This window comes from Hyperolius riggenbachi, chromosome 4, assembly GCF_040937935.1.
Source record: "Hyperolius riggenbachi isolate aHypRig1 chromosome 4, aHypRig1.pri, whole genome shotgun sequence".
In the NCBI taxonomy this organism is placed as follows: Eukaryota; Metazoa; Chordata; class Amphibia; order Anura; family Hyperoliidae; genus Hyperolius; species Hyperolius riggenbachi.
The window spans coordinates 15,991,560-16,018,867 of record NC_090649.1 but is presented as its reverse complement, the minus strand read 5'-3'; the positions used below and the strand labels follow the sequence as shown (position 1 = coordinate 16,018,867).

The window sequence follows — 27,308 nt, the reverse complement described above, 5'->3', positions numbered from 1 at the left end:
GCTAAGGTCATTGGAGATGGTGGTCCCCAAAAGACGAGCGCATGTTACTCTCGCAAACCTCCATGCCGCCGATGAAGATGGGAGGTGGGGTGGAAGCAGCCTTCCTGAAGTCTATGATCAGCTCAACAGTTTTTGTCGTGTTTAGCACTAGACTGTTCATCTTACACCACTGGCAGATTCTCTCCACCTGCTGACAGTACTCCTGGACATTATCCTTGGTGACCAGGCCGACAATGGTGGTGTCATCGGCGAACTTTATGACTTTAACAGAGTCTGCCTCGGATCTGCAGTTGTTCGTGTAGAGGGAGAACAGCAGTGGTGACAGGACACAGCCCTGTGGTGCGCCAGTGTTTGTCGTCACTACCCCTGAGTGGATATTGCCCAACTTGACGACTTGTGTCCTGTTGGTGAGAAAATCTGTGATCCACAGGCGTAGGCCGGGATGGACACCAAGTGCAGTTAGATCATCCTGGAGGATGCGTGGGCAGATGGTATTAAAGGTCGAGCTAAAGTCCAGGAGTAGTATTCTGGTATACACATCTGTTTTGTCAAGGTGATCATAGATGAGCTCCAGGCATATGTTTAAGGCATCATCTGTGGACCTGTTTGCCCTTTAGGTGAACTGGTAGGGGTCGAGGAGGGGCAGGGTGGAGAGTTTCAGGATGGATAGGACCACACGCTCCAGGGTTTTCATTATGACGGACGTCAGTGCCACAGGTCTGAAGTTGTTAAGGTCGGAAACACCCTGCTTCTTGGGGACCGTTATGATAGTGGACTTTTTGAAGCATGCGGGGACCTTGCCTTCCTTTAGTGACCTGGAAAAGATGGAGGAGAGGACGGGAGCAAGTTGCTGAGAGCAGGTTTTCAGGCAGACAGGGGACACGCCGTCGGGGCCAGAGGCTTTCCTGGTGTTAAGTGATGACAGGAGGCGCAGGACCTCGGTCTCTTCCACCACCAAGGGGGGGAGTTGGTCTGTGGCTTCGTTTGTAGGGCCCGGAGGGGGAGTAGTTGCTGCTAGGTGCTCCCCAGGTGTTGCCTGACCCTCAAACCTGCAGTAGAATTTACTAAGATCCTCCGCTAGTCCAGTGCTGGGTGGTGCCTGTTGGGGGGGAGGCTTGTAGTTTGTGGCAGCCTTTAGCCCTTTCCATACAGCCCGTGGGTCATTTGAGTAAAAAATAACATGCATGTGATACCCCATTCCTACCCCTCTTCCATGGGCTTGCTCCTGGCTGGCTTTGGCAGCCTGCGAGTCTGCTAGTCTCTGGACTGACTCAGGCTGAGAGGCTCTGCGAGTGCGACGCAGTCACACACTGCGTATTTATGGCTGCCTGCGGCCACCCTACTCTCGCTCGCTGTCGTCGGCTCCTCCCCCCGCCAAGCCCAAGCATGAGGTGGGCTGCCTGTATCTTTCCCGTTGCGCCGCGCAGCCTGCCAGTGTTTCCAACCTTTCATGTTATTTTTTTACTGACAAATACCTAAAAATTTACTGACGAAAGATTTTTACTGACAAAATTTCCCCACTAAATGCACATAAGAGACAGCGTTTCACCAGTAAATGCACGTAATGATGGACAGCCTTTCCCCAGTAAATGCACATAATAAGAGACCGCTTTTCACCAGTAAATGCACATAATAAGAAACCACTTTTCACCAGTAAATGCACATAATAACAGACAGATTTTCACCAGTAAATGCACATAATAAGAGACAGCTTTTCACCAGCAAATGCACATAATAAGAGACAGCCTTTCACCAGTAAATGCACATAAGAGACAGCTTTTCACCAGTAAATGCACATAATGACAAACAGCCAGTGTCCCAAGTATATGTAGCCAGCCTGGGCCCCCTTTAGGCAGTGAGTGACAGGGAGCCCCTTTAGGCAGTGAGTGACAGGGAGCCCCTTTAGGCAGTGAGTGACAGGGAGCCCCTTTAGGTAGTGAGTGAGTGACAGGGAGGCCCTTTAGGTAGCGAGTGAGTGACAGGGAGGCCCTTTAGGTAGTGAGAGTGACAGGGAGCCCCTTTAGGTAGTGAGTGAGTGACAGGGAGCCCCTTTAGGTAGTGAGTGAGTGACAGGGAGGCCCTTTAGGTAGTGAGTGAGTGACAGGGAGCCCCTTTAGGTAGTGAGTGAGTGCCAGGGAGCCCCTTTAGGGAGTGAGTGAGTGAGTGAGTGAGTGACAGGGAGCCCCTTTAGATAGTGAGTGAGTGACAGGGAGGCCCTTTAGGTAGTGAGTGACAGGGAGACCCTTTAGGTAGTGAGTGAGTGACAGGGAGGCCCTTTAGGTAGTGAGTGAGTGCCAGGGAGGCCCTTTAGGGAGTGAGTGAGTGACAGGGAGCCCCTTTAGGTAGTGAGTGAGTGACAGGGAGGCCCTTTAGGTAGTGAGTGAGTGCCAAGGAGGCCCTTTAGGTAGTGAGTGAGTGCCAGGGAGTCCCTTTAGGTAGTGAGTGAGTGCCAGGGAGCACCTTTAGGTAGTGAGTGAGTGCAAGGGAGGCCCTTTAGGTAGTGAGTGAGTGCCAAGGAGGCCCTTTAGGTAGTGAGTGAGTGCCAGGGAGCACCTTTAGGTAGTGAGTGAGTGCCAGGGAGGCCATTTAGGTAGTGAGTGAGTGACAGGGAGGCCCTTTAGGTAGTGAGTGAGTGACAGGGAGCCCCTTCAGGTAGTGAGTGAGTGACAGGGAGCCCCTTTAGGTAGTGAGTGAGTGACAGGGAGGCCCTTTAGGTAGTGAGTGAGTGACAGGGAGCCCCTTCAGGTAGTGAGTGAGTGCCAGGGAGCCCCTTTAGGCAGTGAGTGAGTGACAGGGAGCCCTCTCCCCCCTCCAGCCACCGCCGCTCCCCCCTCACCTGCAGCATCACTCAGACCTCAGGATCATTGGCGACCCGACCAGTACGAGCGGGCGCCGGACGCACCCGCTCTATATGCGGAAGTGATGTCACTTCCGCATATCAGTGCGGGCGCTGGGTCCTAGCGCCCGCACAATTGGTCACCGCCTGATCGAGGTCTGAGTGACGCGGTGGCGTCGGCGGCTTTAGGGAGGGAGGGAGCCATGGACAGAGGGGGTGAGCAGCGGCCGGGCGGCGCCTGTCAGAGACAGGCGCCTGGGTGCAATGCACCTGCAGCACCCGCCCAGGCGCGGCCCTGGTCATGCAGATGCAGCAGTCAGAAAATAACTAAACAGATGCTGGCCTGCCTGCTGCTAAGTGCTAACTAGTAGTGCAGCTGCTAGTCTAACACTAAATAAAGTAATAAACCATACAAATGATGAACTACACTACACAACAGCTAACTAATCCCTAACCTACCTACAGGCTAGTAGGCCTAGTCTGCACACAGACCTAACACAAGGCTAGCACAGTATACAGTGTACACTAGCTGACTGAAAACTATAATAACACTCATATCTCTATCTACCTATACAGCAATATAATCAATCTGTTCAGAATGTGGTTAGGATGCAAAACACTCTGTTTTCACAGTGAAAAGCACTTGCTCGAACACACAGCAGCACTGGAGATGCTCTCAGTACAAGTCACACAGCAAGGACGAGATCCCTAAGATGGCCGCTGCCTTGTATAGAGGAGGGGAGGGCCAGGCTCCCCTCCTCTGATTGGTTGCTAGTTCCTCGCCAGGGGGGCCCTCCGATTGGCCCCACAACGTCATCCAATGGTTACCGCGCATGTGCATTCGGGTTCATGATCATGGTTTTAACCCGTGATCATGACTCTAGGTTCCAAAGCCAGTAGAAATAATACCTGGACTACCAGACTTCTCTGGAAGATGCATTCAACATAGCTAACCAGCCTAGACTCTGACATTGCTCGGAGGACAGGGCTACCTATCAATATATAGCAATAAATAGATATAGGAAGTGTTCTTAATGCTAAAACCAGAATCATTAACATAACAGTGGGTATCCTGGATAATTTACTTCATTCTATGGTGCCTCTTTAGCCTCAGATTACCCACACCATGTAACCTAGTTGTTGGTGCTAAACTTTAAAGTCTAGCAATAAAAACATAATATTCCTTGTGCTGTTAATCATAAATGGTATACACATGTTATCAAACAGGAAGACAGACAAATGACAGCGCTCAAGGCTGCACCCGAAATGTAAACCAACAGAGGCAGTGCAGAGCCCCACTGGTGCTATTTACATGCCTTGAATGCCAAGCAGATGCAAATTATGTACTAATTCTAATCTAAAAATGTTGAATGTAGATTTGAAGGAATGAATGCAGCTAGCTACTAGTATACTTACATTCAATTTGTACAGCGGGACATTTGTAGATTAGAATTAGTACATAATTTGCATTTGCTTGCCATTAAGCATCACCTCTGTTGGTTTTCATTTCAGGTGGTTTTCATTTCAGGTGCAGCCTTGAGCGCTGTCATTTGTCTGTCTTCCTGCCAGGGCCAGCCCTAGACTTTTTGCCACCTGAGGCAAATTTATAAAAAAATTGCCGTCACTTCCTGCATCGCCGCCCACTGTATTGTAAGTGGACGGCGATGCAGGAAGTGACGTCAGTGGAGCGCACGCTGGAACGCGGATAAGGTGAGTCCTCCCCGCCCGTGCCTCTTACTATTGGGCATCGGCTGCTTCCTATTACAGCTGGAGGGGAGCGCAGATCGGGGGACCCAGGCGAGGAAGGGGGGGGGGGTCCGACCCCCCTCCCCACCACTAGGCCCAATACCCCCGTCCTGCCTGCTACCCCTCCGGCTCGGGTGCCGCCCCTAGAAGTTTGCCGCCTGAGGCAAACGTTTCACCCCGCCTCATGAGCGGGCCGGCCCTGCTTTCAGCTTAATAAAATGTGTATATCATTTATGATTAGCAGCACAAGGAATATTATGTTTTTATTACTAGACTAGTGTTAGGCCTTCCCTGAGAGGGTCCGCCATTGCCATGGGGAAGTCTATTAGGTAATAATCTGTGCACACATTATTTACTGAAGCTAACACCCCCCTTTGCCTGTAGTGAGTGCTAGGTGTGTAATATTGTCCAGTTTCTGGAGCTCTGCACATTCATGCAGATAGATCATTCAAGTATAACTTCTGTTTGTAAGCACTGCCATGTCACCCGCTGTACAGATTGAAAGTAAGTATACTAAGTAAGTATACTAGTGGCTAGCTGCATTCATTGCTTAAAATCTACATTCAAAATGTTTAAAATAGTACATAAATTGCATCTGTTTTGCGTTCAAGGCATGTATTTAGCTCCAGTGGGGTTCTGCATTGCCTCTGTTGGTTTTCATTTCAAGTGCAACCTTGAGCGCTGTCATTTGTCTGTCTTCCTGCTTGATGAAAAGTTAGATACTGACCTAATTAGAGAGAAGGCTCTGGATCCCATAGATCCTCCCTGGTCCTCTCTCTCTGTCACAATGGTATTTATTGTTAACCCAGTGTGACAACAGTGTTTATTGTTACAAGAATGTGTTATCCACCCACGCCATTTCGTTATCCTGCCGAGCCCTTTTTTCACTGCGGCCTTTTTTATGCACGCTGAAGGACCAGGAAAATCATGTCAAAATGTCAGCTGTATTCCTGAGAAAATTAATAACTAAATTTAAATTAAAAAATGTTTTAGGTACATACCGCGTTGTTGATGTTGTTCCACAGAAGAAGACTTTGATTTACTTTAACAGTTTGCTGGATGGTGTTGTATTCCCCAACAATGACATACTCAATGGAATGGTTTCTTATCTGCCAGTTAATTAAATTATACCCAGACAGAACTTCTCCAAAATTGTTAAATTGGAAGGTTTTTCCATTGTAGACATAAGTGCCGTTCTTCAGTTCAGTGAGGAGCTTAAAAAAGGCAAAGAAAGTAAAATAGAGTTGACCATAAACCCAAAGACAAAATGTTATCATCTCTAAACTATTCAGGGATCTATAAGAGGAACCAAAACTTACAAAACTCCAGTCTTGAATGAAAAGATGAAACACTTTATTCTGGTTTCCACTAACCTCATTATCCTAACCCCGTCATTTGAATCACAGAGCATTGCCTGACATATATCTGTAATAAATGGCAGAGAGTAACTAGGTCACCTTTTGTCATGAGGAGTTGGTATTTATCTGCCCACCTCTGTTCTGGTACCAGATGTAGCAAGCTCCTGATGGGGACCTATCAGCGCCTTCAACAGAGCTTACAAAAACACTGGAACTAATGCTGGGAGTAGACAATTAGTTTTTTTTTTTTTTTTGGGCAGATAGATGGCTCGGATGGTGGATGTCTTTCAATGCTTTCCTTGCGTTGAAAGACATCCATGGCTACAATTACTAGGTAATGCCCAGTGGTGTTGATCCAGGAATTTTATCTGATTGCCATCTGGAGTCGGGAAGGATTTTTTTCCCTTTTGGGGCTAATTGGACCATTCCTTGTAAGTTTTTTTTTTTTGCCTTCCTCTGGATCAACAGGGATATGTGAGGGAGCAGGCTGGTGTTGTATTTTGTTCTCTGGTTGAACTTGATGAACGTATGTCTTTTTTTCAACCCAAAAACTATGTAACTATGATAAAATTTGACAGATCCAATCTGATTTTAATCATTTTTTTGGACAATTTTCTGATCATTTATATCCAAATCTATCACAAAAAGTGTTGAAAATCAGATCAAACCTGTCAGAAATTATATATCAAGCCATCTATCTGCCGGGAAAACTCATCTGCCGGAAAAACTCCTATTCCCAGCATTAGAAAGAAATTCTCAGAATTTAGCCAATGGTCCAGTGAGCAGCAAAGAAAGGTTTGAATTTCTTCAGAGATTCCAGTAAGTCTATTACTACATAATTATATATATTTATTGTTACTTATTACTAGGATTCTGGTGGAGTTTGAGTTTAGATTAAAAACATCAAGCAGAGATGCTTTTTATTCACTTACCTCTCGAGGTGAGACCTGAAGAGCCTTGTCACAAGTTCCATTTTGGCATAGTATATTTTTCAGGGCTTGAGCTACAGCTGTAACAGCCAGGGATGTGGAGTATACTGTCCCATTTTCAATGTACTGCACCAAAAAATCATCATTTTCATAAGCTGCGTCTTTCACCTTGCAGGCCAGCGGAGACTTATAAACCACCGAGTCAGGGACTGAGCAGTTATCAGAGGAGGAATTCAAGCAGTTTAGGTATTCTAGGTATTCTTCTGAGCATCCAAATCTCCATGCTTTATACTCATCAAGAAACTCATTAGTTGATCCATTGCTTGCTGGATAAAGGTTTTTTAGATAGTCCTGAAATCCAGGAACATATCCACTTTCAAATACAAATCCAAATACTGTTCCAACCTTCTCAATACCTTGTGTCCTCGCAAGTAGGTTGGAGACAATCCAGTCATCACTGGCTATCCAAGTTCTGGATCCATTTTGCTGGATGGCCGTTTCAAAAAGTTTGGCTACAACAAAACTTTTTGCAAATGCGATCACAACTTCTGCAGTGCTGGTTTTCAGATCATTAATTGCATCGTTCAAGCTTTCCTGCAGAGATGGATGGTCAACGTAAGAAGGGACAACTCTTGAGAAAGCCATACATATGCCATTTGTTTTAAAAAGGTTGCTGAGAGAATCAAGGGCTGAACGTCCGTAGTCATCATCACTGGCAATGATTCCAACCCAGTTCCAGCCAAATGTTCTTATCAGCTCCACAATGGCTTTCGTCTGGTAGTAATCCCTGGGAATGGTGCGCAGAAAGGAAGGAAACCTTATCTCATCGCTCAGTATATCAGTAGAAGAAGCTCCACTTAACTGTAAAAACAAAGTGGAGATAACACAGTTAACTCCATTCTCCTCCTCCTTGACCTGTCAGCAGCTTTTGACACAGTAGATCATCCCCTACTCCTCCAGTCCCTCCAGTCCTTGGGCATTCACGATCTCGCCCTGTCCTGGCTTTCATCCTACCTCTCCAACCGCTCCTTCACGACCGCCTTCAATGAGTCCTCTTCCACCCCCAACCACCTCTCGGTGGGAGTCCCCCAAGGTTCGGTCCTTGGCCCCCTACTGTTCACCCTATACACATCCTCCATTGGCAAGGTTATCTCCTCCATGGGTTTTAACTATCATCTGTATGCAGATGACACCCAGATCTACCTCCACACCCCTGACATATCCACCACTACCATGGACAAGGTCTCCTCCTGCCTATCAGCCATCTCCTCCTGGATGTCCGCTAGGTTCCTGAAACTAAATCTAGACAAAACGGAATTTATGATCTTCCCACCCCGGCCATCCACGAACCTCCCAGATGTGCATGTCACTGTTAACCACACTACCATTCGCCCTACCTCTCAAGCCCGCTGTCTGGGTGTCACCCTGGACTCCGCACTCTCCTTCACTTCTCACATCCAAAACCTCACTAAGTCCTGCAACTTCCACCTTCGTAACATCTGTAAGATTCGCCCTTTCCTGACCTCTGCCACCACCAAACTCCTCATCCATGCCCTCATAATTTCCCGCCTTGACTACTGCAATGCCCTGCTGTCTGGTCTCCCTATGACCCGAACAGCCCCACTGCAGTCCATCATGAATGCGGCAGCCAGAATTATCCACTGCTCCCATCGCTCCACCACGGCGGATCCCCTCCTAGAATCCCTCCACTGGTTCCTATCCAGTCCAGAATCAGATTCAAGATACTGTGTCTGACCTACAAATCTGTCCACAAAACCTGTCCAACCTACATTTCCGATCTTACTCAGAGGTACACACCTAGCCGCTCACTCCGCTCTTCCAATGAACTTCGCCTAACCGCCCCCCGAATCACCCAGTCCCATGCACGCCTCCAGGACTTCTCAAGAGCTGCTCCAACACTATGGAACTCCCTACCTCCATCCATTAGGGCAGCCCCCTCCTTCAACATCTTCAAGAAAGCCCTCAAAACTCACCTTTTCACTCTGGCCTACCACCCCTCACAAGTGCTCTAAACCTACAGCTGAACTCTGGTCCCCTACCATTCGTGTCCTTACCTCTCCCTCTAGATTGTAAGCCTTTGGGCAGGGTCCTCCTCCTTTTGTGTCCTACCTGATCTTGCACCTCCATTACTGTGCACCCATGCTATACATCTGAGTGAACCTAACTTGCCTAATCTCCATGCTCCATCCAGTGACTGACTAAGCATTACCTTGTACTCATACTATGGTGTTTGTGATCTGGTTTTCTTGTATTCCTGTATTGTCATATTGCTGTATGTCACCCCTAAATATTGTCTGTAACCTAAATTAATGTTCAGCGCTGCGTAATATGTTGGCGCTTTATAAATGCAATAAATAATAATAATAATAATAATGAAATGATATAAAGCATGATGGGATTCCACTGGTGTTACTGATTTCCTGATGGAGATGGAATTATCATTTCAAAAAAATGCTGAGACAAACAGATAAGGAAAGAGAAATCATGAGATAAAACAGAAGAGGATTATTCACTATCCAGTGGTAAAATTAAATTAAAATTATCTCACCTTACTCATCATTTATTTCTCTCATCCTCAGTGCTGCAGGCTGAGCTCCCGATCACATGATATACTGTCCATAATTATTCATACATCTGACAAGTTTTGACTTAAAGAGACTCTGTAACAAAATTTTCAGCCTTATTTCTTCTATCCTAAAAGTTCCTATACCTGTTCTAATGTGGTCTGGATTACTGCAGCCTTCCCTAGTTGCACAGAGGCTGTATTATCTCTGTTATATAATCTAATCTTCTCTCCTCTGTCGTCTGTGTCGGGCTCAGGCACTCAGGCGGGAATGTACAGCTCTGCTTGTGATAGGATAGAAACTATACACACCCTCTCCACGTCCCCTGCAGGCTCTGTATGAGCCACAGACTGAGCTTCTCTGAGACTATCACAAGCTGGTTAGCAGCCATGTCTTTTGTTTGTAAACACTGCCTAAAACTGGCAATTACAAGCCAGGATTGCAGCAGGGAGTGGCAGAAACAGCACAGAGGGTCTCAGGAGAATATAATGAATAAAATGGTATGCTTTTTACTGTAAGAATTTTAGAGTACAGATTCTCTTTAAAGTTACTTTTATTCAACCAGCAAGTAATTTTTTGATTGGTAAATGAAAAACTGCAGAGAGATGCTGTTTTTCACCTGTTCAGTCGATTAAAACAGCTGTTCCCAATTCATCAGGGTAATTAGGATGCTTTAGAACACCTTGGAGGCTTGGACTATTTGGAATGGTATAGAACTTTGGATTTTCCCACAGACTGTGACAGTTTGTGAAGGGTACGAATAATTCTGGACGGGACACTCTTTGCTCGAATGTAAATAAAAGCTGAGAAATGTTTTTGTTTTCTTCCACAATAATGCCTCGTACACATCATCTTATCTTTTAGAAGACACCTATGTCATTTCCTGTCAAAAAATGACTTGCTGGTTGAATAAAAGTACATTTAAAGGATACCCGAAGTGACATGTGACATGATGAGATAGACATGGGTATGTACAGTGCCAAGCACATAAATAACTGTGCCATGTTCCTTTTTTTTCTGCCTGAAAGAGTTAAATATCAGGTATGTAAATGGCTGACTCAGTCCTGACTCAGACAGGAAGTGACTACAGTGACCCTCACTGATAAGAAGTTCCAACTATAAAACACTTTCCTAGCAGAAAATGGCTTCTGAGAACAGGGAAGAGATAAAAAGGGTCAATAGTTCACAGATTTTAGCTCTGGCATACTTCAATGAATGTGTCATTGAGCAAAAAACAATAAAACAGTTCAAACTTAAAAAGTAAATTTAAATATAAAATAAAACTGTGGAATATCTTAAAAAGTCATTTTTAGGAGAAGGAAGATAGATACAATCATTTATTTCATTAGTTTATTTTCCCTTCGGGTGTCCTTTAAGTCAAAATTTGCCAGGGGTATGAATAATTATGGGCAGCACTGTACATCAGGAGCTGTGGTACGCAAGCATAGAGCTTGTGGGTGTTGGGAAGAAGAGGAGATGCAATACAGCACTGGAGCAGGTGCTCTATTTGCTGACGCTGCAAGTTGGGAGGGAGGTGGAGTGGGCCCCTTTTTTTTCTTTTTTTGAGCCCACCTTTGGGCTCTCTTTTAGAACTAACACTGATATTATCATCATTATCATCTTTATTATCAAGAGCTTTGACATGGCCTCCTCGTTTATCATTATGAATAACAAAATCAACAGTTTTATTTTATGTTTATTGTCAACACCCTCATCACCACCACCTCCATAATCCCCATCACCACTGACTCCACCATCATCATCATCACCATCTCCATCACCATTACCACCTCCACCATCAATATGATCCCTACTGCCTCCACCACCATCATCACTGCTTCCAACTTCATCATCACCACCACCACCGCCATCACCATCATGATAATCACCACCACCAATACCTCCACCATCATCATCACCACTACCACCTCCACCATCATCATCCCCACTGCCTCCACCACCACCACCACTGTTTCCAACATCATCTTCACCACCATCTCCACCATAATTACCACCGCCTCTACTATCATCATCACCACTACCACCTCCATCTTCATTATCCCCACTGCCTCCACCACCATCACCACTGCTTCCAACATCACGATCACCACCATCTCCACCATCGTTACCACCGCCTCCACCACCATCATCACCACTATCACCTCCATCATCATCACCATCACCACCTCCATCATCATCACCATCACCACCTCCATCATCATCATCATCCTCACTGCCTCCACCACCGTCACCACTGCTTCCAACATCATCATCAACACCACCTCCCCCATCATCATCACCACCACGTCCACCATCATTATCACCATCACCACCTCCATCATCCCCACCACCACCACTATCACCTCTGCTTCCACCATCATCATCATCACCATCACCTCCACCATCATCACCATCACCACCACCACCAGCCCTTCTTCCATCATCATCATCATCCTCACTGCCTCCACAACCATCACCACTGACTCCATCATCATCATCCTCACTGCCTCCACCACCGTCACCACTGCTTCCAACATCATCATCAACACCACCTCCCCATCATCATTACCACCACATCCACCATCATTATCACCATCACCACCTCCATCATCACCACCACCACCACTATCACCCCTGCTTCCACCATCATCATCATCACCATCACCTCCGCCATCATCACCATCACCACCACCACCAGCCCTTCTTCCATCATCATCACCATCACCTCCACCATCACCACCATCACCACCTCCATCATCATCATCATCCTCACTGCCTCCACCACCATCACCACTGACTCCATCATCATCATCATCATCATCATCATCACCACCTCCACCATCATTATTACCACTTCCACCTCCACAATCAACATGATCCCTACTGCCTCCACCACCATCATCACTGCTTCCAACATCATCATCACCACCTCCTCCATCATCACCTAAACCATCATTATTACCACCACCTCTACCATCACCATCCATTATGCTTATTTTATGTTCAACACCACCATCACCACCATCCCCACCATTCTCATCACCACCACCTCCACCATCATCATTACCACCACCACCACCACCACCATCATGATTACCACCACCACCACCTCCATTATCATCATAATCATCATCACCTCTGCCTCCACAATCATCATCACCACTGCTGCCATCATCATCATCATCACCACTGCTGCCATCATCATAATCGTCATCACCACCACCATCATCCATTATGCTTATTTTATGTTTACAGTCAACACCATCATCACCACCATCCCCACCATTCTCATCCCCACTGACTCCACCATCCTCATCACCACCACCTCCATCATCATTATTACCACCACCACCTCCATCATCATCATCACCACTGCCTTCACCACCATCACCCCTGCTTCCACCATCATCATCATCACCACCACCATCATCAACACCACCATCTCCACCATCATCATCATCATCCCCGCTTCCTCCCCCCACCATCACCACTGCCTCCACCATCATCACCACAGCTTCCACTATCATCATCATGACCATCATCATCATCACCACCATCATCATCACCACCATCATCATCCCCGCTACCTCCACCATCATCATCACTGACTCCACCATTTTCACCACCACCATCATCATCACCACCACCACCTCCACCATCAACATCACCACCACTGCCATTATTATGCTCACTGGCTCCACCATTTTCACCACCACCATCATCAACACCGCCACCACCATCATCATCACCACATCCACCATCATCATCACCTCTGCCATTATCACCACCACCGCCTCCATCATCATCATCATTGCCTTCACCACCATCACCTCTGCCTCCGCCATTATCACCACCACCACCACCAAGTTCACATCATCATCCATTATGCTTATCCTTTCATCTGTTGTGTTGGGGTTGCTAAATGTAGAAACAAAACATTACCTGTGGAATGAAGTAACTGCTTAGAATCCTGCCTATCGTGATGGAGTTTTCAGAGAAGACTTCTCCAATAACAGCCTTAACTGTTGTCGTAAATTCAGAGCCGTTGCACTGGGATGAGTTGATGGATGATATCTCAGGGAAGAGCCTTGTTACTCCCTGAACTGCTTTGAGGGCATAAGAGCAGGAATCATGAATCTCATAGCCAAGCTGGATTCCCTGCAGGAGGGTGGAGTTGTTAATTTTCTCAATGGTGTAAATCATGGACAAGACGTCCGCTATGGTTCGAAACTGTAACCTAAGCCAAAAGACAAGATTGACAGACCTTATAATTGGGTATATCTACTCAAAATCAACAATTGAGGATATAATATTACTAGACAATGATACCCAATGTCCTTAATATTTATGGAAAATATGAACTCAGTATCTGAGTTCTCAAATGGTCTTCCAATGAGGCACACCGACCTCATTCTGTTTTATGATTAGGTGGTCACTGATCAGGTGAATGAAGTCTAATTTTAGAGAGGAAAAGTACAAAGTATCAGAGTAAGTTCATCTTCTCAGCTTTGCCCAACACCTGGTCATCTTATGTTTAGACAGAGACCTGGAGAAGCCTACAATCTACAGTGTCTCACACCAACTGTACAATATGGAGGATGATCCGGGATGATCTGGGATGCTTCAGTAAGGCAGGAATCAGGCAGATGTAGCTTTGTGAAGGACACATGAAACAAGCAAACAAGCATGCAAGGTTATTCTAGAAAAACATTTGCTTCCTTCTGCTAAACTATGTTCTACAACCAGGGCCGGCGCTACCATAGAGGCAAAGGAGGCAATTGCCCCAGGGCCCCAGAGCCTGTAGGGGCCCCCAGTGGCTACAAGAGGGAAACATTTTTTTCAAAAAGACCTTATAGTTTTTGAGAAAATCGATGTTAAAGTTTCAAAGGAAAAAAAATATACATTTAAAAACCAGCCGACTGTAATGGTTAATAGCAAATCCACCTTAAATGCTAGAAAGCCTAAATTTGCAGGATATGTTAAGGAGATCATTGGGAATAAGAGGAAAAAGGAGGCAATTGCCCCAGGGCCCCAGAGCCTGTAGGGGCCCCCAGTGGCTACAACAGGAAAAAAACAATTTTTCAAAAAGACCTTATGGTTTTTTAGAAAAGCGTTTTTAAAGTTTCGAAGAAAAAAGTATACTTTTAAATGCGGCAAATGCCACTTTTAGTAGCAAACCTATCGGTAGTGTAATTTTACATGTATCAAAAGAAAGAGCAATACATTTCCTGATGGAGTTTCCAGGGGTCCATACGCAGCCGCAGCGCTTTGGCCAGGGATCGCTGTACAGCCGCAATATGGCTGTATGAAGATCCCTGGCATTTTTTTTTTCTATTTTCCCAAATTTTTTTTTAGAGTGTGGGAATTTAAAAAAAAAAATTATTTGGGGTCCCCCCTCCTGAAACTTTTTAACCCCTTGTCCCCCGTGCAGGCTGGGATACTCAAAATGTGGAGCTCCGACTGATTGGGTCTTCACACCCTGACTATACCATCTGCAAAAAAGGTCCCTTAAAGAGAACCAGAGACGAAGCTCCCTCATGTATTTTATTACATTTATCAGTGGGAAGATGACAGTAAACACCTATCATGCTTTTAGTTTCATTCTTCTCAGTCTAATCTATCTGTTATCAGCTGTGATAAGAATCCACCGACTGATTCAGTCTAGGTTTGACCTGGAATCATTAGAGCTGAGTCACTCTTCTGTGGAGTATTTTCAAGCCCAAGCCTGCCCCCTCCTGGCTCTGATTTCCTACTCAGAGCTGTTGATATGGGAGGGGCTGCTGCTGCCGAGAAAGAAGCTCTGAAACAGTGTATCTGTGTACAGTGTGCAGCCAGTCATTATCTACTGTATGCAGTTTCATTTCTATGAGAGACACTTCCTACAGGCAGCCACACAGCATACCAGAATAATAAAGTTGAAAGCAGACAGATGAAAGCCTGCTGCAGCCCTGCTTGTCTATAGTCTCATAGAGGCTAGACAGCACATCCAGAACAGCTTATAACCTGGAAGCAGAAGGCATATGAGCCGGCGACCATATTGGATTTTTCCTGGAGCAATAATGGATAAAAAACACTCAAAAAGGCACACCAGAGTGGCGAAAATATCAGGTAGAGCATTTATTCTTTACAAGCCATCGACTGATATGTTTATTTTGTGTGAATCGTTCATCTCTGGTTCCCTTTAATGCCAATTTTTGTTCCAGGGTATCTGTTGGGGGGCCCCCAAGGTTAATTTTTCCCTGGGGCCCCATGGTTGCTTAAACCGGCCCTGTCCACAACTCAGAGGACTGTTATTTCCAGCAGGACAATGTTCCCTGCCTCACAGCCAGAGGAAACATGGTATGGATGGAGGATCATCAAATCAAGAGTCTGTCCTCAGCCCAGTCTTGTGAACCATATTGAAAACTTCTGAAAAGACATCAAGCGGAAGATGGACGGTAACTAGAGATGGCCCGCAGTGATGCTCGGATGGAGGTCGGGATCACAACTTGCCGTGATTCTACGACCATTTTTTAGTTATCTGCCACGGATATTCGTCGCCGTGGACCAATTTCCTTTCACTAAAAGCCGTTTCGGCAGACATCCAAACTCATTCACGCCCGTGAAAACGGCGCAGAACTCGTGGTTAGGGCGTGAATAGCGGAAGTGACTTCCCTGGGCCAATCAGAGGCCCCCAGCCAGGCCCTAGCAACCAATCATAGGAGGGGAGGCTATGGCTTCCCGTCCTGCATATAAAGCGGCGGCCATGATGGAAAAGCTCCGTCCTTGCTAGACTCTGGTACTGAGAAGATCATCTCCAGGCCATTGTTCTTTCAGCAAGTGCGTTTTCTGTGTCAAAACCCAGCATTCACTAAGGTTGTACTGTGCTCAGTGCTCACTGCTCACTGGTATTAATCATCTCATTACCCAGTGATACCCTTCACTTATGTTGTACTGTGCTCACTGCTCACTGGTATTAATCATCTCATTACCCAGTGATACCCTTCACTTACGTTGTACTGTGCTCACTGCTCATTGGTATTAATCATCTCATTACCCAGTGATACCCTTCACTTAGGTTGTACTGTGCTCACTGGTATTAATCATTTCACTACCCAGTGATACCCTTAACTTAGGTGGTACTTCGCTCACTGCTCACTGGTATTATTCAGCTCATTAGCCAGTGATGCGCTTCAGTTACTATTTACAGACAGTCAGACTGCCACTGCAGTTTGTTCATCACGTTTTGTGAGCTCATCATGAGTTTCTCCGAGACCTCCGCTGTGAGCAGCACTCCCAACAGCAGCAACAGCCAACGCCCCACGCAAGTTATGACATCCACCCCAGCAGCCAGTGGTCAGCAGCCCTCCTCGGACGAGAGCGTTGTGTCCCTCAGTCTGGCGTCTGGGCAATTGAGGGCTGCCGTTGAGGAGATGATGGGGCCTGATGTGGAGGAGGAGGTTAGGCTCAGGCCAGCATCCCAAGTTTATGTTGAGGACGATGAGGGGTCTGTGTCTGGGAATGTTGGGGTGGCAGAGGTGGTGGGGGGGTCAGGAAAAGAGTTCTATGATGATGATGATCGGGACCATCTGTATGTGCCTCAGACCCCGGAAAACATGTTGTATCTTGTGTTTAGGTACTAAAGTCTGCGATCCCACTGCCCGGGTCATTGCAATCGCTGCAAAAAAAAAAAAAAAAAAAAAAAAAAAAAAAAAATATATATATATATATATACACTTTGTGGGTCTTTTTGGCGTCAGCTACTCATCCTGGTGGCCGCAGTGCAGCAGGGAAACCTCCAGCACATCCCCTGCTTGGCCCACGTGCTGAATCTTGTGTTAGCCAGGCATAGGTGCCCCCAGAATTGGTAGCCAGGCATAGGTGCCCCTAGTATAGGTAGCCAGGCATAGGTAGCCCCCACTATAGGTAGCCAGGCATAGGTGCCCCAGTATATGTAGCCAGGTATAGTTGCCCCAGTATATGTAGCCAGGCATAGGTGCCCCCATCATAGGTAGCCAGGCAATGGTGCCCCCAGAATAGGTAGCCAAGCATAAGTAGCCAGGCTTAGGTGCCCCCAGTATAGGTAGCAAGACATAGGTATCCAGGTATACTTTCCCCAGTATAGCTAGCCAGGCATAGGTTCCCCCAATGTAGCCAGACATTGGCAGCCAGGTATAGTTTCCCCAAGTATAAGTAGTCAAGCATAGGTGCCCTCAGTATATGTAGCTAGGCATAGGTGCCTCCTGTATAGGTAGCTAGGTAAATGTCCCATATTGGTAACCTCTGATATAAGTGTCCCCCATGTCCTCTTCTGCCCCCCCCCCCCATCCTGCTCTGCTCCCCCTCCTTCTTCCCTTGCATAGATTCAAGTAGAGGCTCACCTAATCCATCGAGCCTGCCACAATTAGAGACCTTTCTTCTTTATCATTGTTCCCCTAGTGCTGGGTTACTGCTAATGATGCGATCAGCAGAAGCTGGGCACTAGTGGAACAGTGAAGAAGAAGAGAGGTCTTTGATAATTGCAGCAGGGGGGGGGGAGGGGGGGAGGAGAGGTACGGGGATGCATCATCGAGTTTTGGCGGATTCAAATTGCGGAATTGACGTCGGGATTTGAACCCACAAATCTTAAATTTTTCACAAGATTCAAAGGGTTTGTGGATTAGACAAATGTGTCATCCCACCTCTACTAAACAATAATAATTACATCAATTAAAAAAAAAAAAGAAATGAAAAAAAAAAAGTAGATTCTTTAGTGCTTACCCTGTACAAGTGAATCCGTCCACATGGGGGCGCTGCAGTAAATTGGAAACCCCATCGTGAATGGGGAATATTCCCCCCAGCATGATGTCACCTGGTCTGTGAGCCACGGCATGTTCCCGTGAGTAGCAGGAATCCACCAATCCAGAGAGAGGAGCAGTGCTGAGGAGGAGGAGCACAAGCAGGAACATGGCAGGAAATGTGGACAGAGCTCCTCCCACCACCATCTCTTGTGTGCTGCAGAGACTGGAGCAGTGACTGCTGACTGCTGGGCTTTATAGCCACACTGAGGACAGAGCTCCTCCCACCACCTTCTTCTGTGTGCTGCGGAGACTGGAGCAGTGACAGCTGACTGCTGGGCTTTATAGCCACACTGAGGACAGAGCTCCTCCCACCACCGTCTTCTGTGTGCTGTGGAGACTGGAGCAGTGACAGCTGACTGCTGGGCTTTATAGGCACACTGAGGACAGAGCTCCTACCACCACCGTCTTCTGTGTGCTGTGGAGACTGGAGCAGTGACAGCTGACTGCTGGGCTTTATAGGCACACTGAGGACAGTGCTCCTCCCACCACCACCTTCTGTGTGCTGTGGAGACTGGAGCAGTGACAGCTGACTGCTGGGCTTTATAGGCACACTGAGGACAGTGCTCCTCCCACCACCTTCTTCTGTGTGCTGTTGAGACTGGAGCAGTGATAGCTGACTGCTGGGCTTTATAGCTACACTGAGGACAGAGCTCCTCCCACCACCGTCTTCTGTGTGCTGTGGAGACTGGAGCAGTGACAGCTGACTGCTGAGCTTTATAACCACACTGAGATATTATAGGAGGAGGAAGTGTGTGATGTCACATATAGGTGATTTCTAGGTGCGTGACAAGTGTGACACTCACACACATAAGTGACAACAGCTCAATACAAACACCCGAGGGAAATAGCTTTCACTACGACGTCAGATATTTATTTTCCTGGAGACTCGCTCTCTTTAGTTCTCAATCTTGCATCTCGATGTTTATCCATGTTGGGAAAATTCCCATAACCTCCGTAGGTACCAGAGAGAGTATTAGCCCAACAGTGACACAGAGAGCAATAAAAACACTAAAGAGATTTTTTTAAAAAAGGCCACTTTTTTCCATGTCTATTATTGCTGTCAGGATTACAGCCTAAATGCATTCCTTATATCAGAATGGGGGGAAGTGTTATAGCAATTGTGGGGTATTTATTGTGATCTGTGCCCCCCAATGAGATTTACTTCACATCTAGAAAACATAGGAAGGGAGTTGGATCTCCCTATTTGGGTTGCAGACGGCCACTCAGCATCACTCAGCCGGGAGCCCCTCTCTGAAGAGGTCCGAACTGTCTAGGGTATAGCAGCCTTCATGGGAGGCATAGGGGTTAACAGAGTTTGGGAGGCAGAAGAACCCAATAAAGTCCATTTTGTTTTTTAACTGTTAAAATAAAAAGTATATATATTTTTATATATATATATACATGGGAAATCTAATAAGCTCATAATTATCACAACCTGACATTGAACCATCTTTCAAAACGCATTTCAGTTTTTCCGCAAGTCCAATTTTGCATTTTGACAATTATCAGATTTTTTCCCCTGTAATTTCATTTTTTTGTGGATGTTTTATGTGATTTTTCAAATTGCAATTTTTTGTGTGTATCTAAAACTTGGTTCTCTACTGAGGACTTGACAACAAAAACCCAGACCCAACCTGTCATTTAAGAGGAAGGACTCCCGTGCCACCTGTGCATGGTATAGATGCAGATGCTTTCATTTTTTTTGAAACTGATATGGAGAGGAGGGGGGGGGGGGACACATCCCCAATAGTGGTATCAACAGACGTAGCAAATCAAAGTCAAATCAAATCAAAGATAGCTTTATTGGCATGACCGAGATTCATTACAGGTATTGCCAAAGCAAGGGGAAATAGGGGGCATGGGAGGGGGTGGGGTAGGGGGACAATGGCTAAGCAGTCTGTGGACATTTTTTAGGTTTACAGTTCCGTTATGCTCCTCTCAGTCTGTGGCATGCTGTGACATAGTGTGCAGCGATTGTCACTGTGGATTCCTCTTCTCCTAGTAGGATATATGTTTTTCTCTCATCTTCTAGTGTGAGAAAGTCTGGGAATAGTTCCAACCATTTCTTAAAGTAAGTATCCCTGATTGCAGTATATTTAGCAGTAGTGTGAGAATTTTTAGGCTTGAGTTGATTTTTCAGTGGTTTGGTTGACCTCTTGACCGCTCACTCTGCTGACAGTGTTGTGCTACTAACAGAAGTGATAGAGGAGCCCGCAGAAGTCCCAGCCCCGGCCGGCATGTCAGAGTCAGATGCTGAAGATTTTGCTGGTGTGGTGTAACGATCAGTGTAACACAGAGAGAGTCTGATTACCGGTGAACTGCAGTATCACCGACAATACAGAATATACCCGATTATTGGTGATCTGCAGTATCACAGATAATCAGATATATCTACTAACCTCTGGACACCTGATAGAACAAGTGAGTGTTTAGATGCAACAGTATACTTTGAGCATTTCTCCAGAAGTATGTTCCTTCCTCTGGCCTAGACTCTCCAGGGGGGAGGAGCTAGGCTGAGGGGAGGAAGGACAGAGCGAGAGTGACACCCGAGGGAGAGGATGTCACTAACAGGTCTGGGAACTGCCTCTAACAGTAAGGCCAGTTCTCGGGGTCGGCAAGCCAGGTCGTTAACACACAGACAGAAAAGGTACAGATTCAGGAGGCAGATACGGAATCCAATAAACAGACAGGGTTTGGCAACGGAGTATCAGAATAGCACAGTACAGAATCAGGAGGCCAATACAGAGTCCAGGAACGAGCAGAGATTGGCAACAGGGTATCAGAAATAATGAGGTACAGAATCAGAGTTCAGAGGAATGGTCAGACAGGCAGAAGGTCATAACAAATAATACAGTTCAATATTCCTAATGCTAAGGTGTGAGTTCCTTGATTGTCAACACCTTTGGAAACTATGCTAGAACACAGATACAGACAAGGTCTGAGTGCTACCACGTAGTGATCGCAACGGCAGACAACCAGAGAATGACCAGCACCCAGTATATATAGCAAAGCGCTCTCTGGCGCCTCCCCTAAGTGCTGGACCAATGGCAGGTGGTGAAAATGTCAGCTGATCTGCCTGGTCAGCTGACCCTTTTCTGGCTGTCATATAAGCTCTGCCTCTCAGCGCGCGCGCGTCCTTCTGCAACTGTGTGGACTAGCAGTCCCAGCCACACCAGACATGTCTTGCAATGTGACCACTGATTCAGGCGCGGGAACCACCGCCCCGCTCTCTAAGTGAGCGGCGGTTTCCCCGCGTCCAGCCGCAATGTCAGCTGCCCTGCCATGCGTGCAATCCGCCGCCTCCAACGCGGACTCCACCGCTCTGCCCATGCGGCATGCGGCGGTTTCTTCGCGCTGTGCCGCCATGTTAGACGCGGAAACAGCCGCCTCACTCTGAGCCCTTGCGGCCGCTTTTCCGCGTTTCCTCACATGTGGAAGCTGAAGTCTTAGGGGGGTTACGGACGGTGTTGCCAGCAAATTTTCACCAAGGTTATTTTCGCATCAAAAAATGCTATTTTCTGTTTTAAGAAAATTTTACGTGATAAACCAATCTTCTACCACAATAATTTGTGGAAAGCGCAAATATGAAGAGGAAGAAATTTTTACTGTGAAAATAATTACTGCAAAAATTCAATGTTTTTACTACAACAATTTGCAAAAAAGTGCGAAAAACGCAAAAAAAATAACAAAAATTATTTTCAATGGCATTTAATGCGAAAATAATATTGGCATTTTCACTCATCACTAGCTAGGGCCACAATAATTAATGGTAGCCCCGGCGGTATGCCACACCAGTCTTATATGCTAAAATATGTTTAGTATATTTACTATCCCTCCCTAGTTAGGACTAGGAATGGCCTTGCCTAGGAGAATTCATGGAGAAGCATGTGACCAGTTTGATCAGCTGATACATTTGTAAGACTCTGATTTGCTGGTCATAATGATCATCTGTTTAACCAGGAAGTCATCACAGCAAATCAGAAGCTTACAAATCTATTAGCTGATCATGTGGTTCTCTTGAGTTCTCCAGTGGGCAAGGCCATCCCTAATAAGAACCAAATCCTGGTTCTGTTTAGTAATACGAGATTGAAGATTATCTAACCATGTTTTGTATAAAGCAGATTATTTAAAGGGATCTAATTGGGTTTGGAATGTTTTAATCAAAAGATCGCTGCTCTTGATTCCCTCTCCATGCATTTCCTTCATTAACGTGAGAATAACCTGGAAACATATCAAAATCATTCTCCCATTTAGGTATAAACTTAAAGTGCACCAGAAATGGGGGATAGAAAAAATGATACATACCTGGGGCTTCCTACAGCCCCTTCTTCCTGATCACTCCCTCACCACCGTCCTCCGCCTTCTGGATCCTCCATAAGGGCTCCCATCAGTTTGGCTAGTTGGGGTCAGTCACAGTAAGCCCCGACTGGCCAGATTCACGGGAGCCCTTACGGAGAATCCAGAAGGCAGAGGATGGTGGTGGGGGAGCAATCAGGCTGAAGGGGGCTGGAGGAAGCCCAAGGTATGTTTAAATTTCTTCTATAGTGCCACCTCAGTAAGGGTCCTTACAGGCACGCAGTTACTACCAAATGCAGCCGGTGTGGTGGACACAGCCACAGATTGCTGGAGAGGTAAATATACTATGGCACTCTGTTGTTGTTTCATCTTATCAAAGTGAAACAACAACAAATATGCTGTTGTGAATAACTATGACGAGGGATGATCAGCAGAGCCAGAGCTGAGAGGCAGCCCTGGAGGTAGAAGTCTGAAAGTCACCTACTTAGGTTTTTCCCAGTTCTATTAATATCCTTTCTCTACAAAAAAAGTACACTTTAAATAGTTTTGTTTAATGTATCGCAACATCATGAAGGCATTCACAATTCTTTAATTAGAAGCTGTACATACATTTGCAGCAAAGCCTCCTTGGCTGAAACAAAAACCCCCGTTTGCCGGTCACAGTTTTCCCTCGAAGGAAGGAAAATAAAACACAGATATTCTAGAAGCAGTCATTACAAATATTCCATAATACTGCAGCCACCTCTGATGGGTGCAGTGGTGCCACATAGGCAGGTTCTGACCATAGAGGTCCATTATACTGCAGCCCCATCTGATGGATCCAGTGGTGCCACATAGGCAGGTTATGACCATGGAGACCATAATACTGCAGCCACCTCTGAGGGATCCAGTGGTGCCACATAGGCAGGTTCTGACCATAGAGGTCCATTATACTGCAGCCACCTCTGATGGGTGCAGTGGTGCCACATAGGCAGGTTCTGACCATGGAGGTCCATAATACTGCAGCCACCTCTGCAGGATCCAGTGGTTCCACATAGGCAGGTTCTGTCCATGGAGGTCCATAATACTGCAGCTCCCTCTGATGGATCCAGTGGTGCCACATAGGCAGGTTCTGACCATGGAGATCCATAATACTGCAGCTTCCTCTGATGGATCCAGTGGTGCCACATAGGCAGGTTCTGACCATGGAGATCCATAATACTGCAGCCACCTCTGATGGATCCAGTGGTGCACATAGGCAGGTTCTGACCATGGAGATCCATAATACTGCAGCCATCTCTGACAGATCCAGTGGTGCCACTTCGGCAGGTTCTGATCATGGAGGTCCATAATACTGCAGCCGCCTCTGACAGATCCAGTGGTGCCACATAGGCAGGTTCTGACCATGGAGGTCTATAATACTACAGCCACCTCTGATGGATCCAGAGGTGCCACATAGGCAGGTTCTGACCATGGAGGTCCATAATACTGCAGCCGCCTCTGATGGATGCAGTGGTGCCACATAGGCAGGTTCTGACCATGGAGGTCTATAATACTGCAGCCACCTCTGATGGATCCAGTGGTGCCACATAGGCAGGTTCTGACCATGGAGGTCCATAATACTGCAGCTCCCTCTGATGGATCCAGTGGTGCCACATAGGCAGGTTCTGTCCATGGAGGTCTATAATACTGCAGCCCCCTCTGATGGATCCAGTGGTGCCACATAGGCAGGTTCTGACCATGGAGGTCCATAATACTGCAGCCCCCTCTGATGGATCCAGTGGTGCCGCATAGGCAGGTTCTGTCCATGGAGATCCACAATACTGCAGCCACCTCTGATGGATCTAGTAACGCCACATAGGCAGGTTCTGACCATGGAGATCCACAATACTGCAGCCACCTCTGATGGATCCAGTGGCACCACACAGACAGGTTCTGTCAATGGAGGTCCATAATACTGCAGCCACCTCTGACAGATCCAGTGGTGCCACATAGGCAGGTTCTGCCCATGGAGGTCCTTAACCCCCTTGGCGGTATGAAAAATACCGCCAGGGGGCAGCGCAGCAGTTTTTTTTTTGATTTTTTTTTTTAAATCATGTAGCGAGCCCAGGGCTCGCTACATGATAGCCGCTGCTCAGCGGCATCCCCCCAGCCCCGCCGATCGCCTCCGGCGATAGGCGATCAGGAAATCCCGTTCAAAGAACGGGATTTCCTGGAGGGCTTCCCCCGTCGCCATGGCGACGGGGCGGGATGACGTCACCGACGTCACCGACGTCGGGACGTCATTGGGAGACCCGATCCACCCCTTGTCGCTGCCTGGCACTGATTGGCCAGGCAGCGCAGGGGTCTGGGGGGGGGGCCGCGCGCCGCACCGGATAGCGGCGATCGGGGCGCGCGGCGGCGGCGATCGGGGTGCTGGCGCAGCTAGCAAAGTGCTAGCTGCGTCCAGCAAAAAAAAATTATGAAAATCGGCCCAGCAGGGCCTGAGCGGCACCCTCCGGCGGCTTACCCCGTGTCACACATGGGGTTACCGCTAAGGAGGTTAATACTGCAGCCCCCTCTGATGGATCCAGTGGTGCCACATAGGCAGGTTCTGACCATGGAGGTCCATAATACTGCAGCCCCCTCTGACAGATCCAGTGGTGCCACATAGGCAGGTTCTGACCATGGAGATCCATAATACTGCAGCCCCCTCTGACAGATCCAGTGGTGCCACATAGGCAGGTTCTGACCATGGAGGTCCATAATACTGCAGCTCCCTCTGAGGGATCCAGTGGTGCCACATAGTCAGGTTCTGTCCGTGGAGGTCCATAATACTGCAGCCTACTCTGATGGATCTAGTGGTGCTACATAGGCAGGTTCTGACCATGGAGGTCCATAATACTGCAGCCACCTCTGATGGATCCAGTGGTGCCACATAGGCAGGTTCTGACCATGGAGGTCCATAATACTGCAGCCGCCTCTGATGGATCCAGTGGTGCCACATAGGCAGGTTCTGTCCATGGAGATCCACAATACTGCAGCCACCTCTGATGGATCTAGTAGCGCCACATAGGCAGGTTCTGACCATGGTGATCCACAATACTGCAGCCACCTCTGATGGATCCAGTGGAACCACACAGACAGGTTCTGTCAATGGAGGTCCATAATACTGCAGCCACCTCTGATGGATCCAGTGGTGCCACATAGGCAGGTTATGACCATGGAGGACCATAATACTGCAGCCACCTCTGATGGATCCAGTGGTGCCACATAGGCAGGTTCTGTCCATGGAGGTCCATAATACTGCAGCCACCTCTGATGGATCCAGTGGTGCTACATAGGCAGCTTCTGTCCATGGAGATCTATAATACTGCAGCCACCCCTGATGGATCTAGTGGTGCCACATAGGCAGGTTCTGTCCATGGAGGTCTATAATACTGCAGCCACCTCTGATGGATTTAGTGGTGCCACATAGGCAGGTTCTGACCATGGAGATCCACAATACTGCAGCCACCTCTGATGGATCCAGTGGCACCACACAGACAGGTTCTGTCAATGGAGGTCCATAATACTGCAGCCACCTCTGATGGATCCAGTGGTGCCACATAGGCAGGTTCTGACCATGGAGGTCCATAATACTGCAGCTTCCTCTGAGGGATCCAGTGGTGCTACATAGGCAGCTTCTGTCCATGGAGATCTATAATACTGCAGCTCCCTCTGATGGATCTAGTGGTGCCACATAGTCAGGTTCTGTCCATGGAGGTCCATAATACTGCAGCCTACTCTGATGGATCTAGTGGTGCCACATAGGCAGGTTCTGACCATGGAGGTCCATAATACTGCAGCTACCTCTGATGGATCCAGTGGTGCCACATAGGCAGGTTCTGACCATGGAGGTCCATAATGATGCTAGCATAATATTGCCCCTGTTTAACTCTCTAGTAAGGCCACATCTGGAATATGGAATTCAGTTCTGGGCACCACATTACAAAAAAGATATTGCAGTTTTAGAGCAGGTGCAGAGACGAGCAACAAAATTGATGCGTGGGATGGAAGGTCTCACTTATCGAGAAAGGTTAGATAAACTGGGTTTATTTAGTCTAGAGAAAAGACGCCTTAGAGGGGATCTAATTAACATGTATAAATACATCAGAGGGCAATATAATACCTTGGTGGATGAGCTTTTTGTCCCTAGGCCTTCTCAAAGGACTAGAGGACATGATCTGCGCATGGAGGAAAAACGTTTTAACCATTTATTTAGGAAAGGGTTCTTTACAGTAAGAGTGATTAAGATGTGGAATGCATTGCCACAGGAAGTCGTTATGGCAAACTCTATACCTGCATTTAAAGGGGGCTTAGATGCTTTCCTTGCGTTGAAAGACATCCATGGCTACAATTACTAGGTAATGCCTAATGATGTTGATCCAGGGATTTTATCTGATTGCCATCTGGAGTCGGGAAGGAATTTTTCCCTTTAGGGGCTAATTGGACCATGCCTTGTGGGGGTTTTTTCGCCATCCTCTGGATCAACAGGGATATGTGAGGGAGCAGGCTGGTGTTGTACTTTATACTGGTTGAACTCGATGGACGTATGTCTTTTTTCAACCAAAATAACTATGTAACTATGTAATACTGCAGCCGCCTCTGATGGATCCAGTGGTGCCACATAGGCAGGTTCTGACCATGGAGGTCCATAATACTGCAGCCGCCTCTGATGGATCCAGTGGTGCCACATAGGCAGGTTCTGTCCATGGAGATCCACAATACTGCAGCCACCT

At 47.0% G+C, this 27,308-nt stretch overlaps 1 protein-coding gene across 1 annotated transcript in view; it reads right to left on the bottom strand.

Moving 5' to 3' along the window:
• Positions 1-23,898, bottom strand: part of LOC137504554 (G-protein coupled receptor family C group 6 member A-like) — a 40,448-nt gene extending 16,550 nt beyond the window's left edge. The window contains exons 1-5 of the mRNA XM_068233135.1: positions 23,552-23,898; positions 18,194-18,352; positions 13,397-13,691; positions 6,873-7,730; positions 5,584-5,796 (exon numbers count right to left, since the gene is read on the bottom strand). Coding sequence (XP_068089236.1) covers positions 5,584-5,796; positions 6,873-7,730; positions 13,397-13,691; positions 18,194-18,352; positions 23,552-23,898 — 1,872 coding nt within the window. The remainder of the gene's footprint in view (positions 1-5,583; positions 5,797-6,872; positions 7,731-13,396; positions 13,692-18,193; positions 18,353-23,551) is intronic.
• Between the last annotated feature and the right edge of the window lie 3,410 nt (positions 23,899-27,308).